This window comes from Emydura macquarii, unplaced genomic scaffold (genome assembly GCF_026122565.2).
Source record: "Emydura macquarii macquarii isolate MOO-44397 ecotype Brisbane River unplaced genomic scaffold, CSIRO-AGI_Emac_v2 contig_480, whole genome shotgun sequence".
Classification (NCBI taxonomy): domain Eukaryota; kingdom Metazoa; phylum Chordata; order Testudines; family Chelidae; genus Emydura; species Emydura macquarii.
The window spans coordinates 16,583,341-16,600,078 of record NW_027130617.1 but is presented as its reverse complement, the minus strand read 5'-3'; the positions used below and the strand labels follow the sequence as shown (position 1 = coordinate 16,600,078).

Sequence of the window (16,738 nt, the reverse complement as noted above, 5' to 3'; positions counted from 1 at the left end):
AGCTTGAGAAACTGTTGCGTGTCCTGCCAGGGGGTGCTGTGAAGTTTGTATTTGCTTTTGGTCTGTTGTTCTAACACCATATGATCTAATGGGGGAAAGGGGAACTGTAATGTCCCCTAGAGAGAAATCTGGTCTGGAAACTGCATCCTTCTGCAAAAACCAGGGGAAGCTGCAGTGTACATTCATAAAAACCAGGTGCGGCTGGGCAAGTGGCAAACTGAATTCTTATTATTCCACTTTCCCCCCTTAAAATCAAGCACATAAATTAAAATCTTTTGACTCAGAGCCCAAACCTGCAAGGTGCTGAGCAGCCCCTCTTCTCAATGATTTCAATAGGAACTCAAGGTGCTCAGCAACTTGGAAGATCAGGAACAGTTTTGCAATTGCGCTGGCTTTTCAAAAGTGTCCTATGAAGTTCAATGACATAAGTGGTTGGCCAAAGAGGATAGAGAACAGCCACTTCCATGCCATCTACAACTCATTACCTGTTTCTAAAATGCATTTACAAAAGCATATTTAGCCAGATCTATCTTACCTTCTAGAAACATTTGTGTGCATTGGTACATCTGTGATTCTACAGCTTTGTATGACAACAGCAAAAAAGTGAAGGCATGTGTAAATGAAAAGTCATTGAAAAAGGAAAATTAGCAAGGTGACATCAATAATGTAAGTTACGGACGGTGACAATTCTGTACATGAACCAATGTAACGACAGATTCCTCCAGTGGAAGTCACAAATCCAAATGGAATCCTGCAATGCTGTCTTTTATGTTAGGATCCATGACTAAACGGAATGATATCAGATTGCTTCATCTTGGGTACACATCTAAAAAAGCTCAAGGAGCACAAGTTATTTCATCTTTTGTTGGCATCTTCCAGGCATTAAACAGCTGGCTTTGAATGCACTCTTTTTGGCCATATAGTAATAGAAGTGGTATATTTTGATTTGTCAAAACATACCCTTCTTTGTAGGATCCTCCATATGCAGGCCAGGAGGATCTAGAAATCTGAGATGAAATCATGACCCTAGTGAAGTCCATGGCAAACTTCCATTTTCTTTAGGGGTGTCAGGATTTCACCTAAGTGCTTTCTGGAGGAATAGTGGAGTATCAACAGATTACCAGGTAAAAATAGACACTGCTCTGAGCCCTATCAGATGCATAACTCACTCTACAGTTTAAATATGGCTCTTATACATGTATGTTGTGGTCTGGATGATGGCCTCCTGGAGAAAAACTCATAGAATTAAAAAAAACCATGCAAATTCCAAGAAACCCAGAGAGTTCTCAACTAATCAGCTTGTCATAAGATGAGGTCTGTTTGCCAATTGGGTGCCATTGCTTCCCTGTCTCTGCCTCAGTTCTCCTACTGTTCCATTAACAGCATGGAGCATGACTCTGAAGCTTTCTGGGAAGTGGTGATATAGGGAGACTGTCCCACAACGTGGTGCTCCTGGGTCTGGGTACAGCAAAGATGCCGCTGCTTTGGTTCCTGTCCCCTACTCCCAATGATTTTGGGGTCATTGCAGTGGAATTTCCACTCCTTTTATCCCCTTTTCTATGTTGTAGGAAATAATAGGGCTATATAAATAGTAATTTTGAAAATTTTCTGAATTCTTTTCCCTCTTGGTGTTAACACAAGGCAAAGATTCAGGAAAGTACTGAGAAATAGCATTATGTTATTGTCTAAGCAAATTACAAACTTCCTTGTTGATCTTTAACTGTATTTTGCAAATTGTATAATCATATAAAGATGATCACATAGGTTTTAAAATGCTAAATGCTCCAAGCTGTTGGAGTCCAGCTAATAGCATATTGCTTAGCAACTGTTAAGTTTAAAAATGATCTTTAATTCCACTGTTAAAATGTTAAAAATGGAGTATTTTATAATGGTAGAATAACTTATTGTTATATCCTGGAGTAAATATTATGTTAGTGCTTCACATTATATGAAACACTTCTGTATTTAGTATAGAATGCTAATTATTTTTTGTTAAGTGCTGAATGACACAAAAATATTATTAAAGCATGCAAAATAACCATCTGATTGTGCTATCCATCCTCCTGGTGAGTAGCAACTTACTGCATAAGTAGCCTTTCCTAAATCACTTTATTTGAGGAGAAAGGATACTACTCAATGTGAGTAAGGGTGACAGAAATGGGAACTTACTGAACAAAGAAATTTGCCATCATTTTGCTCCATCAGTTTGTGTTACAGTTTTTCAGATTTTGCAACCAAGAGAATACTTTTTTTCTGTAATGTACAGAACATGTGGCACAGGAGCAATTGATTGCACAAATATGTACAGTAGGTTTCTGCCAAATGCTTTGTTATAAGGAAGAGTATCAGGATAACGTAAGATGAAATTGCTTAGGACTATTTAAACTTAACCCTTTATAAACAGAGCAGTAATAGTTTAATTTGAAACTAAGCTTTTGAGGCTGTTTCAAGTACAAATGTATTTACCGAAGAGAAAGGAATATGTACTTTCATAAATACTATTCTGGACTAAGAACACTGAAAACACAGTTTAGCTTTTCACAAGGTATAAAAGTCCTTTCAGTTCCAGATTCTTTAAGACTCTCTATCATTACAAAGCAGAGCTAGTACAATAAAGAAGGAGCTAATTCTAAAGATTCAGACGTACTAGTTCTGATTCAATCTGAGCACTCCACATTCAAACTTCAAAAATGAAGCCCCCAAATCATTCTTTTTTCCTTTCTCGGTCTCTATCTCAATAATTGATGAAACCATCTATATGCTGATGTCAGATCTCACAAAAAAGAATGAGAAAATTTCTCCTGCTGCTCTCTTAGGCATATACTTGAATTTTTTACATACATCAACTTGAATTTGGCTTCTTCAAACAATGTCTGATGTTCAGCACAGTTGTATCTGTATCATTCCCTTCAATGACCCTTATTATCAGTGGTGGAATTAACGAGTCCGTGATGGTCTGAATTCTGCCATGAAGAGAGAGAGAGATTTCTATCTGTCTACCAAACTAATGGATGGGTAAAATGACAACATTTAGTGGGGCATTATTTCTGAAAGGGTAGAATAGAGTTAAGCTGCTAACAATAAAACAGTTCAAGCTTCAAAATGAAAATGTATGCCACATTAATTGAACAAAATTGCATACAAGCTGGCAGTCAAATAGTCTGGGTTTTGTTTCCTGTCTAATTGCTCTAATTACCATCTCCCAAAGGAATACAACTTCTTAAATGCTTTACTTATACAATAGTAGCCTTACGCGGCAGTGGAAAATGTAGGGAAAAAATAAAAAAATTAAGAATTTGTTTAGAATAAAGGAAAGGTCTGCAGTGGTCCATGCTAGATTTTGTGACTGTTTAAGTAACTTCACTTATTTAAAAGTGTGAATATGTGCTGGTTGAGTTCATTTCAGACCCCGTCTCAATAATTATAACATCTTCTCATAAAGTTGAGTAGCTATGAATATTTCATAGACTTTTTTTTTAAAAACACCTCAAGCTGTAGATTTAGCAATTTGATAAGTGAGTAGTTGTCAACATTTCTGAGAACACTTTTAGGGAGGCCTCAATAACTAAATAAGTGGTTTTCTGTGTTTCTCAGAGGAGTGCTTAGCTTCTCTTCTCTGAATCACTCTGGAGTCAATGTGGTTTGTCTGTGGATTGTGGGGGACTAGATCACAAAAAGCACATAGAGTCAATGTTGCCATGCCTAATTCTTAGGTGCCCTGCTGCCTAGTGGAATCCCCAGCCCTGAAGTAGGCATCCCTATACAATGCATGGGAAGAGTTAGACCCCTAAATATGGGCTCCACAAAATCTAGCAAGCTGAGCAGGGAGCCACCTAAGCTAGCCAACAGGAAATGCTGAGGAGGGAAGTGTGGCATAACACCTGCCCTTCAAAGGGAGCGAGGCACTTCTTTTCATTTAGGATTCACAACCAGGAACCCCCTCCAGGAGTTAAGTACTGATGCCAGGTCAGTCCTTCGGCAATGAAAATGACATGCTGGTGGTGCTGAACTCCCTGCTCCGAGTCAGGCAGCATGGAGATTTGAACCTCAGTCTCCCATCTTCCAAGGAGGGGGCGGGCTGACCACTGGACTACTGCCACCACCGTCCTCTCCTCTTCTGTTTTGAGTAAGGTCTGATCCAGTAGGTTCTGACAACACCTACTGATTTGGGCTCAACTGGTGACGTGGGCAGGGAACACCTAGTTTGAGAATCCCACTGGGGTTGAGCTATCGAGTTGCTCGGCTGCACCAGGATTTAGGTAGCTTTGCATGTGCAGAAATTTAAGCATGTTGGGAATTTTGGTGCTTAAAGGGTTAAACAGCAGCTGTGTGGGGTTTTGAGGATTGACATTTTGGATTTAGGTGCCTAACGAGACAGTCTGGCTCCTACATTTCTTTGTGGCTCTAGCCCTGATTTATTATTTAATTCCGAAAGAGCTTTCTTTAATGTCGATCCTGCAGCCAAGAGTGGACTTTGGTGCCAATGCAGAGCTCCACTAACATCAATGGGACTCTCTGTGGCCATAAAGGCAGGTCTGGTTGGATTCCGTTGTAGGATTGTGGCCTGTACCGGTCAGTATATGAAAGAAACTAACTGTTCTGATCCGTATATATGAGAAAACTATTCATTAGATTAACTCTGCCCCTTTTACTGCAAAGAATCTGTACCCTTTGGGCCAAGTCGTAGGTTCCTCTTAAGCCTACTTCATAACTTCATCATTGCAAAGGGGATTTAAAGCTTCCATAAGGCAGTACCTGAAGACGTCCCTTGCACAGAGGCGTCCTTAACTGGTATAGCGCAGGCTACACAGGGGTCGGCCCTACGCCAGGCCCCCAGCATGGTGGGCATTCAGGAGTCTGCAGGCAGCAGGAAGGGAGTGCGTCAGGTGTGGGACAAGCAGCGTGGACCAGCAACGTGACACCTTGGGATGTTCAAGTCCCTTGACAGCCTATGAATGCAAGCTTTGTATATGTGAATATATAGCAGACAGGTACCTATGTCCTCCAGGCTCACAGAGTGCTGCTGTGACACAACAGGGAATCTGACTTCTTTTAAAAAATAACAAACAGATGTGTTCCTTTTTTGTGTATCATTTATCAAACACATTTTGCCATATGGATTGCTCAATTTGTTATGACTGTTCCCCCAAATATTCACTATTTCAGCTGTGTGACTGGTCACCTAAATCACATGGTATTGTTTCTGGTCTCGGGTTGGATGACACAAATCCAATGAGTTTTCAGAGGATGGCCATGTGGCACTTCCAAAGAGAATAACATTTTTTCCTGCAATCATTTTTGTGAATAAAAATTCACTCCCGTGGATGTTTGTGAAAGATGAATCGAAGTAGTAGAGTGGAAGCAAATTCCCATCTGAATAAAAATGTATGCTCATGAATATTTTCCCATAGTATTCACCCATTGATGTTGGTGTGACAGAGTTAATCATTAGCTCATCATTAGGAAAAGTTCAGAGAACATCACTCTTCTCCGTAGATTGTCTAAAGTAAACCTACGGATTACTTTTAATGAGCACTTTAAAGTGAGACAAAGTCAAGTAGCTCCAATGGCATTTTAAGGGATAAAAAAGAAAGAAGGGAAGTCATTCAAATGTCAGTAGCTTTCATGAAAAGAAGCATGGAGGTAGAACATACATGTGGATGTGGTTTCCATAGCTAGAAAAGAAATAGGGTGCTTAGTAAAAGCATGGGGGATTGTCCTGACCGCGGGATAGTGTCAAGTAGTCTGCAACGGCAGCTTGCACCTGTCTTGTATTCCTCTCCTTCCCTCTTTCCTTGGTTGTTTTTTCATGATGGAGGAGATTTTACTTTGGTGAATGGACTGTTTCTCCAGTTACCGTGAGTGAGCATAGGCATGGAGGGGGTGGCAGTGGGCCCACCCCATGCTGGCAGAAACTGAAAAGGGCTGCCAGGGGATGCTGGGGCCTTTCTTAAACCACTGTTGACAGCCTGAAGTGCTCTGCACCCACCAGCTTCTGAGGTTTCCTGAGGAGGAACCTTTTAACTGTGATAAGCAAAGTTGAAGATTGGGCTTTGTCTGGCAATTGCTTCCATGGCAGAGCTCATTTGGATTGATCCTCCCTCATATGCTCCATTCAGGGTGAAACTGGTCACCATATTTGGGGTTTGTAAACATTTTTTTTCCACCTTCCCATGGAGCATCCAACTGTCAAAGTTTGATGTTTGTTCTCAATGTAACAACTTACTAGTGCATTCTCTTATGGTGAAAGTTGGTGGCAAGGCCTCTTTCTCCAAAATATTTACAGGTGCTTGGGAACAGGTGTATGGCTTGGGGAGGACATGGATGCAGGGTTGGGTCTTCCTCACGTGCACAAATACCAGGGCCTCTGCAAGAAAAGTTACCCCTCCAACCCTGGTATGATTAAGGAGCTATAGTTTGGAAGCTTTATCTGATTGGTGTCCATGGTACAAGGTGAGTGCTTTCAGGCTTTGTGATTATTTAGCACAGCAGGGTCTGTGGATTGCTGAATAACATAACAGTCTGAATTACTGTGTTTCAATCACACTTCCAATTGTGGAGAATAATAAAGCCATAGAAAGTCCATGCAAGAAATAAATTTCCACTAAAAAGCAGACTTAATAGCAAGAGTGGATAAAAAACAAATGGTTAAAATGGCATTGGTTTCTGGAAGATGCACTCTAAACTCTAGAGACCAAACAGTATACATCTGTGTAAGACATGTAAATAGGTATTTACCACAACTTATTAACCTCCACAAAAGCTAAAACTCTAAGGAGCATAAACACTAGCTGAAAAGTGTGAGCTGCTGGTGAAGTTTTTTATGGCAGATGCTGGAGGTCAAGGAACCTTTTAAATAACATATTGTAGGCTTTCAAGAATACTGGCCATGAACTTCACAGTTAGAGAACAGAAATAATAATATAAGCATCCATATCAAAATCTAAGGAGACAATAGGCCTGATTCACCATTCCATTAGTCCATTTTTTTTTAAACCAGTGTAACTCCACAGATTGCAGAGGAGTTACACTGTGAAACTGGAGTCGCAGAGTGGTAAATCTGCCTGATATCTGATGGCTGAGAAATGAACATATTTTCAACATGAAAGATGTGATCAACCAGAACAATCCAGATTAAAGTGTTAAGTGTGGGAAAGTTGCTAGTGCATGGGAAAGCAGTGCAGGAATAGTTTTGTCTAGAACCTCTTTTGCGTTGATTACAGCAATATTGCTAATCCCAAATTAGCCTCAAATGCACAGAACTAGTACTGGAGCTGTCAAATACTATTTGATGCATGCACCATTCAGTTCATTCAACCACTTTTGTTGAATAAATTATTTGACAATTAACGGCAAAATTAATCAAATAAATTATCTGATGAATATTTTTTTAAAGTAATCGACCAGTTCTAATGAATATGCAGGCACTCCCTTAATGAGAAGCATTAATCTACTGGTAGCCTGCTTTCATCGTTCACATGTCACTCTTTTGTATTGTGCAACTGCACTCTGTGTATTTTATTCATTTACTGATTCATTTACACATGTGAAGTTCAAAACCCTATGGTTAATCACTCACTGCAATTTTTAGACTGTTTCTATTTTAGAGTTTATGATTTATAAATATGGTAGTATGTAACCTATTGCTTAAATCAGCATCTGTACCACATGACTGGAGGATAGTTAATGTAACACTGAGTTTTTAAAAGGTACAAAAGGCGATCTTGGCAATTACAGGTCAGTAAGCCTAACTTTGGTACCAGGCAAACTGGTTTAAGCTATAGTAAAGAACAGAATTATTAGAGACGCATAAATAAACACAATATGTCAGGGAAGAGTCAACACAGCTTTTGTAAAGGGAAATCATGTCTAATCCATTAGACTTCTTTGAGTGGGTAAGCAAACATGGGGAGAGGAGTGATCACTTGCACCATCAGAAAGCCTTTAACAAAGTCCCTCACCAAAGGCTTTTAAACAAAAATAAGTTGTTATGGGATAACAGGAAAGATCTTCTCCTGGATCACTAACTGGTTAAAAGACAGGAAACAAAGGTTAGGAATAAGTGGTCAGTTTTCACAATGAAAAGAAGTAAATAGGGAGGGGGGAGATCCCCCAAAGATCTGTATTGGGACCTGTGCTGTTCCACATTTTCATAAATGATCTGGAAAAGCTGGTAAAAAGTGAGATGGCAAAATCTGCAGATGGTACAAAATCACTCAAGATTGCAGTCAGTTTTGGACTTAACTGGGTGACTGGGTGACAAAATGGCAGATGAAATTCAATATTGATAAATGCAAAATAATGAACATTGGAAAACATAATCCCAACTATAAATACAAAGTGATGGAGTCCAAATTAGCTGTTATCACTCAAGAAAGATATAGTGGCATCATTGTGGATAGTTTTCAGAAAACATCCACTCAATGTGCATTGGCAGTAAAAAAAAAAAAGCTAACAGAATGTTAGGAACCATTAGGAATGGGATAGATAATAAAACAGAAAATATCATAATGCCTATATATAAATCCATTATATGCCCACAGCTTGAATACTATATGCTGTTCTGGTCAACCCATCTAAAATATATATGTATATTAGAATTGGAAAAAAGTGCAGAGAAGGGCAACAAAAATGATGAGGGGTATGGAACAGCTTCCATACAAGGAGAAATTAAAAAGACTAGGACTACTCATCTTAGAGAAGAGATCATTAAGTGGGGATAAGATAGAGGTCTATAAAATCATGAATGGTGTGAAGAAAGTGAATAAAGAAGTATTATTTACCCCTTCACATAACACAAGAAACAGGGATCACCCAATGAAATTAATAGGCAGCAGGTTTAAAACAAACATAAGGAAGTACATCTTCACACAACACACAGTCAACCTGTGGATCTCGTTGCCAGGGGATGATGTGAAGGCCAAAAATACAACTGGGTTAAAAAAAGAATTAGATAAATTCATAGAGATCAGGTCCATCAATGGCTATTAGCCAAGATGGTCAGGGACACAACCCCATGCTCTGGGTGTTTGGCTGGTCCTAAGCCTTTGACTGCCAGAAGCTGGGCCTGGACAACAGGATATGGCTCACTAGATAATAGCCCTGTTCTGTTCATTCCCTCTGAAGCATCTGGCACTGGCCACTGCTGGAAGACAGGATACTGGGCTAAATGGACCATTGATGTGACCCAGTAGGGCTGTTCTTATGTTGTTACAGTTGGCATTCCGTTCCTGTATAGAAACATCTGAATGGGAACTCTGCATTTATGAGATACCTTTCCTGGAAAGTAATTTTAGCCTGTATTTTCCAGGCCCAGTTTACAAGAACAATCTGGAAATTGCAGATCTCCTTTTATAAGCCATTTCTGAAGTTGCAATCACCACAATTACCAATTGTTTCAAGAAATTAGAGCCTGAATCTGAGCCAGGCCCCTTCAGTGTCCCTGAAAACACATTAGAGGAGTAAAAAAGGAAGATCACCACAATAATAGTGTCCTCTGTACAATACAGCACTGCACTATCTGAATGAAAAGTCAGAGAGATCATTTTATAGTGTCCAGTTTTGGATATCTTCTAGTCTCATGTTGTCAGGGATCATGTATATATTTTGTGATCACAGAGGGTGATCTTATAAATAGTACTGACAGCACTGACAAAGACATCATTGTTAAACTGGAATGCATATCTAATATGTTAATACTACTGCTTATAATACTTTCAGAACTCAGTTCTTTGCTCTGGTATGCCAGGTTCATACCAGTGAAGTTACATTGGTGTTACTGGAAGATCGAGTCGAGTCAGACCTTTGTATCCCTGCACATCCTGTGGCAGGTCAAGTTCTTTTATTATGGGACATTTTGGTAGAATTAATTCATTATGGCTGAAAATTCAATCCTTGCTGCACCAAGCCCAACTAAACTAGCTTTGTGTGGGAAAGAAAACAGGGATGGGTGAGTGGGATATTGAAAGGGAACGTCCAGTGCTGTTCATCAAAAAGCGATTGATTCTCCTCTGTATCCTCTTTTCAGTGGCTTTCAGATGCTGGATCTGCATAAGTATAGCTCCATTCCTCGCTCATCCCAGGAGACCCCTCCTCAGCATCTTATTGGGGAGCTGCTGCAGAACTCTTCTCTGTAGTGTGCGGGAGTAGAGAGGTTCATCTTCCACCATTGAAGTCAGCAGGGGCTTTGTCAGAGGCCTTCTGCCTCTTACACAGAGCTTAACGGGCAGTTTCAAATGTGTGGGAGGCTCTGCATGAGGTCACTATACTGAGGTGGGAACTTCATCCTATGCTAACATTGTGTATTAATTAAAAATGCACCCGCGTTACGCTGTGTGCAAAGCATGCTTTTCATTTTGCGTTCTTTCTATTGCATAGAGATTAAAACTATAAGAGTGTATTTAAAAGCTAGAACATTTTCTCTCTCTTTTATAACTTTTATCACTGGAGTTTACTTTTGTATTTGCCTCATTCAAGCATATAGGTGTGTGGGTTTTCTCCCTTTAAAGTCTGTGGTAAACTCATTTTTATATTAAAAAGATTAAATTGTTATTACAAAATAATTTCTTCAAGCTTGTGTGTTTTGATCTAATCTGTGGCACAGGTTTAGTTAAAATGGTTGTGGTTCTAAAGATTACAAGTATTAGGAAGATGAAAATAAGTTGTGAAAATTATATTCATCTTCCAGTTTGCTTTACAAAAGTTTTAAATGCCCTTTCTTCCATAATTTCTGACCCACTCCTTTTCATGTACAAACATTAATCTAATAATAATAAAATAATAATAATAATATAATAATAATCCTTAGATAGGATGAATAAGGCCACTGGTTACCCTTCAGAAATCTAGTGGAACCTTACTACTAATGACCATATACCTTAGGTAGTAGTGTTACTGTTTAAGCAATCAGAGAGGAACATAGCTTGTACTCTTGATGATAAAGACCTGAGCTTCTTGCGCTTAGCTGTTATTACAGTAGATTTAAAGACCAAAGATTTGTTTGAAACAATGCACCCAGAGAATCCATCAGCACAGAACTAGTTCTGTTCTTAATCATTTACATGTTGTCTCAAAGGCATATTACATTATAATCCCAAACCACAAATCTCCTAGGGCTCCATTCATAAAAGCAGAAAGCACCATTTACAGTACATGGGTTTTCCTGTTGACTAAAAATGTAATGTTTCTAAGTAAGAATTAGAGCTGTGGTGAGCTGTTCATTAGAGATCTGAACTCTGGCGTACAAATCCCTTTAGGCTTCCTTGCAAAAGACTGTGAACTCCCTGCCATCAGTTTGTTAGGCTCAGGATTAAAAGCAAGTTTGAAAGCTGCCAGTATATGTAGTTTTATATTTGAAGATACTGTTGCCCTATCTGTTTATCTCAGAAAAAAAGTAGCATTTCCTTTTCAAAGCCCTTAATTGTTTTGTGTTTTTTATCGGTGATTTCTCCGCTGATTTTAAATTAATTAATCTTTCTCTGGAATAGCAGTATTGGAAAGCCTTATGGAAAGAAACAGAACTCACTAATTAAAAATATTTCCAAGTCCTCATTGCCTTGGAAAAAGCATACATTTGTTACATTGCTTGCACTTAACACACTATTCAGGAAGGAGGAACAAGAAGAATGAAAATAATGCCATCAATATCCATTCCAAATAACTTGTACTGACTTCATCTCCTAAGTCAAACATTTCATAAGATATTTTCTATTTTCTCCTAGGACAGTTACCTGGGCTGAGGTTTTCAAAGTGGAGCAGTATTTCACTTCCTAATTTATGTTACCATCTAATCAAAAGTATCAAAAAGCCACACAGCAGCAAAATAGTCCACTGTGAATGAAAAAACATTCCCTCATGGATTTAGTTGTGTGTGTGCAGGCCTGGTTATTAACAGATAATAATCAATGTATAAGAATATTGCTAAAATAAACAGTCTCAGAAAGTGCTTTCATGGCAACCACAACAAAACAACTCTGGATCTGATTTCCTCATCTGCTACAGCCATGTTGTGCTGCTCCACTGATGAAAAGGGGCTGGAAACTAGCCAGAATGGCCAGCCAGAATTCTTCCTGCAGAAGGGAAATTACTTGGTGATGTAGAGCTCACCCAGTGAGGCTAACCCACCCCAATCTGTGCCCACATGTTCTTTTTTGCTGTAGGGGGCATGGCAGTCAGGTTAACATTTTGTTTCATGAATTCCACCCACTACTGGATGATTGGACTACTTCTGGGGTCGCAGGTGATTACACATTAGAGCAGTTCTGACGCTATCTAAGTTATACTAATAGCTGAGCTGGCTCCTTAATTAGGGAGTCACAAAAGTCAGGTCAAGCTACCTTTGCATCTTTTCCCTTGGGTCCTGCACCAAGCACAGCTCCATTGGACATGATAATTGAACTTGTATATATATGTTATGACTATTTTTATATTTTGATCCCATAGTTTTATAGATCTGAGTTTCCTGAGACTAACAGTGAATTAATCTAAGGCATAGCACAGCCAAGAAAATAATGATTAAAAAAAACCCTGATACCTCCCCCCCTGGAGATATGAGGCATGGGAATGGAAAGAACAAAGAACTATGAATCTTGCAAGTTATCCTCTCAGGAGAAGGGGACAGGATCCAAAAAGGGGGCATGGGAAATGGCATCCTAAGCCTGTGAAGCCCTGCAATCTAGAAGACAGGAAAAAACTGAATCTTAGTGTCTCTCCTTACTGCTATTCTTGCCTCCTTTCAGCCCAGACAGCCAGGATCCTGCAAAATACACTTTTGCACTGTTCCGATCCTGGAATTACTCTCCACTGGTCTGGTTCCCAAGTATAAGTTAGAATGGCTTGAAATTTGCCTGTGGCAAGGGATGGGTGAGTGGGGGCTGTATTGTCCTGAGGGCAATCGTCCTGTATCTGGTAGAGTTGGCTTTAGGGGGCAACAATGCACAACTTTCACAATGGAGCCCAAGATTTGGTACCCTAGCTTCAGTGGGAATTTTGGGTGCACATGTAAAGCAGAATTGGGCCAAAATATATCCGGTATGTTATTCAGCATTAAAGAGGTTAATGTTTTCATGTACATAGTCAGGTACTTAAACTATTTTGCTTTCACTCTACTTATATTGACCACTGGCACTTGCTCCTTTCAAAAATTCATCACCAAATACATAAAGAGTTAGCTAAGGACTGTAACTGAATTGACCAGAGAGACCACAAGGCCTCCACTGCACCTTCTCCTTCTTGAATGCCTGCTATTGCCTGATCACCATCAATCTTCTCACACACAGGGATGCCCGATTACAGACTGAATGGTTTGTTAAACTTTACAGCACTTAGAAATGCTCTTGAAGCATCAGAAGATGTCTTATTTAGAATGGAACATGTAACACCTGCCAAATTTGCAGTTTAAAACCACTTCCAATAAGAATTAGAAAGGCCCTCTTCCCTTCTGAAATAGGGCTATCAATACTTGACTTGTCTGCCTACGTGAAATGGAGAGTTCTTGTCTTTGACGTTGCAATTTAGTTTAAAATAGCTTTGATGATGACAGGGTACACAGGAATGATAAAACCACAAAGATGACAGTCTAATCTTCTAAGATGACCGATCACTGATAAAAGATTAAGTAACGCAACATTTCAAATACTGGATTATCTGTCTGTTGGCATAGTGTCTGTATACACCACCTGCTGAGCCTTGCTGAGATAGCACTGACATGTGAAGATGTTGCTTCTTACAGACTAAAAATGCTGCACAGAATTTCTCAAACTATGAGGTTAAAAGAAAAAAAAGAAATAGTCCTGATCTGCAATGGAGTTTTGATAATAAAACCTTTGTTCTTCAGACTAGCAAAGCATTTAGATGTACAGCATAGAAATAATTGAGACACACAATAAAAATAGTCTATAATAGCCAATCCTGCCCTATAGTTAGCACTCACAGATAGATTGCCAATAGTTTAGTGATTATTAAGCACCTTTTATTATCAATGTTATGTACTGTAATAAAAAGGAAAATTCTACTTACAAGAATTATTAGACATGCTGGTCCTATAAAACTCCATATAAAGTTATTCTTTGTGCTGAGCCAACATCTGAAAAGTAAACAGCATAGAATGCCTTGAAATGTGCTCAACTCCTGCAAACATTTCCTCTGCATTCTTATACCACTTTACCGACTGAAACAGATATGTAAAACAGCAACTTACACTTCCGTAGTGCCGTAATATTTATATCCTAGGGCTGCTGAAATTCCAACCACCACTGCTGGACTCACGTAACCAAAGATATAGAAGTTCTTGTGTAAGAACCCCTTGTTATAGATGACTCCCACAACTATCAGGTACAGGTGTATGCCTTCGATGCACATCCATGCAAAGGCAGCTAAAAGGAAATAATGGAGTAATCCAGCAGTGATTGAACAGAAGAGCTAGAAAGTCAACCAGAGAAAGCAAAGTCATAAATAATAATTAATTTATTACTGTTACAATATATGACCTGGGACTCAGTTTATTAATAATTATGCCAAAAGAGTGTTATCATAGTCCAAATTCAACCATGACTTAAAGGTACTTGGCCTAAACACAAAATTTAACCTCTTCATTATTACTTTTCTATAGCAATCTGTAAAATAAAGAAAATATATTTAACTTTTTTAATCAAGCTCTGGATAGGTCTGTGTTTTTCCCCCACAGCTAAATAACATCTATAAATGGACACTCTTGACACCACTATTGGAGCTGACTAGTCTATACATTGTGTTAAATTAGTCAAGATGCTTTTTTTCTTTTGACACCAAAATTCAGTTGACTGGCAAATCATTATTTAAAGTTTTATTTTAAAGCATAGGGACATGCTTTTAGTAAACAATACTTGTAAAATGACACTCCTCAGTCAATCAGTACTAAAGAACTGTCTCAGGAATGTCAAATAATATTTTTCAATCAATTTAAAATACCACTCTGCAATACATGAGAAAAAGAGAAGATGCCTTTTAGCAACTGTCCATTATAAAAATGATCTCAAACTAATTCAAAAATTGTAATTATTAATATCTTACACATAAATAGCAACTTTCATCTGAAAACCAAGGTGTTAAAAAGAACCTTTTTTACATCACTAAGGGAGATTACACAGGGATTACTTCACCCACTGAAACTCAGCCACCTCTGGTGTGGTTCACAACAATGCTAAACTACAATTTAAGGCAGGAGGTGAAGAATATCATATCGACTTGAAACCACAGGGTAATTTAGATAGGCAAAATACATCTAGTTGAACTATAATCTTCCCAGGAGGCAGGGGTTAGCATCCCTACTTATATGAAGAGTGTCATAAGGTCTTAAGCGACAGTGTGTGGTCAAGACCAGTTTTAGATCTTATCTGACAGATGGAACCTCTAGCAGCAGTGTCTTTAACACAAGGCTGGGGTTTTGGTTCAGTACTGAATCTGTGGGAACACAGTGAGTGCCCCCCCATTGAATCACCAGCATTGCTTTGTGCAGCACCTAAACCGAACATTTAGTAGGTGGAACTGTTAAAGGGCAAAACATTATGGTTGTGAAATAGTTAAAATAACAAACATAGGGAGACCAAGTTCTCATTTAGTGTAAACTGGCAAAGCATCACTGAATTCAGTGGAACTGCATCAATTGACACCAGCTGAGAATGTGGCTCCATTTCTTTAACTAAAGCATGCACAGAAAAACCACTTTGTATTCACCATAAATACTGTGTAGACTAGGAAGTCAATAGCACTGGAACATTCATATTAACATCCAAAAATACTGCATGCTACATGGAATATGGCACTTTATACTGTATATTTACTTTCCAAATGTAAAAATCAATCAATGACAAAGGCTACGTACCTTATTATTGTTCATATTAATTCCAACAAGAAAGATAAGTTCTGCCAGGAAAAGGCTGCAGCAGAGATTTTTGTGAATTGTTGTTCTAGTGCTTTGAATTTCACTGAAGAACCAGAAGGTAAAAATGCACATGGAGAGGCAAATCAATGAAATAATTATTCCTAGCTGAGTGATTCTTGTAAGAATGTTATAATTTGTAACACCCTGAGGGAAAATTATAATATAATAGTTAAGAGAATAACTCTGTACCTTGTCACAGAAAGCTTCATTCTATAATACAGTTCCTTTTACCTTTTTGCAAAACATTCATCAAAACTGTTTGTAGGGTTGCAGTGCAACTCACACTTTTGATAATTTCAAAAGTACTGTTTTTTTTTGGGAGGCAGGTATAATGCTCAGAAAAACCAATAATAAAATATATATTTTAATGTTCTTGCACCAGTGATGTGTTATTTCTTACATTAATATCATCTTAGCATTAATATTTGCTAATATGACTTAAAAATCTGATCTATTACTAAATGACAAATATATTGGTAATAGAAAATGTATTAATACATGACATGAAAATATTACCACATCAGTGACTTATTGATATTTGTTCACATAGCATAAGAGTATCACTTTTCTTCAATTTAAACATGAGCAATAAAAGACTTGGAAATCACAATTGCTAAAAAGAATGCTGGATCGAGATACATAGCATGGAAATTGTCTAAAATATTATGGGCTTTTTTAATGATTATGTGCACGTATTTTCTGTGCAGAAGGACAGTTACATTGGCTACTTGGTATTCAGTAAAAAGAACCTCAGAAATACGTGACTGCATAAGGGCAGGATTTGACTGGCCATAAAGTGTATCTAAGTATAAATTCTAA

The 16,738-nt window shown here is 38.5% G+C and overlaps 1 protein-coding gene across 5 annotated transcripts in view; it reads right to left on the bottom strand.

Annotated features, from left to right (window-relative positions):
- The window catches only part of ADGRL4 (adhesion G protein-coupled receptor L4), a 98,625-nt gene that overhangs the window by 8,032 nt on the left and 73,855 nt on the right, over positions 1 to 16,738 (bottom strand). For all 5 annotated transcript variants that reach the window (XM_067538596.1, XM_067538597.1, XM_067538599.1 and 2 more), the window contains 3 exons: positions 15,860 to 16,063; positions 14,198 to 14,418; positions 14,017 to 14,083 (listed from right to left, as the gene is read on the bottom strand). In XM_067538596.1, coding sequence (XP_067394697.1) covers positions 14,017 to 14,083; positions 14,198 to 14,418; positions 15,860 to 16,063 — 492 coding nt within the window. The remainder of the gene's footprint in view (positions 1 to 14,016; positions 14,084 to 14,197; positions 14,419 to 15,859; positions 16,064 to 16,738) is intronic.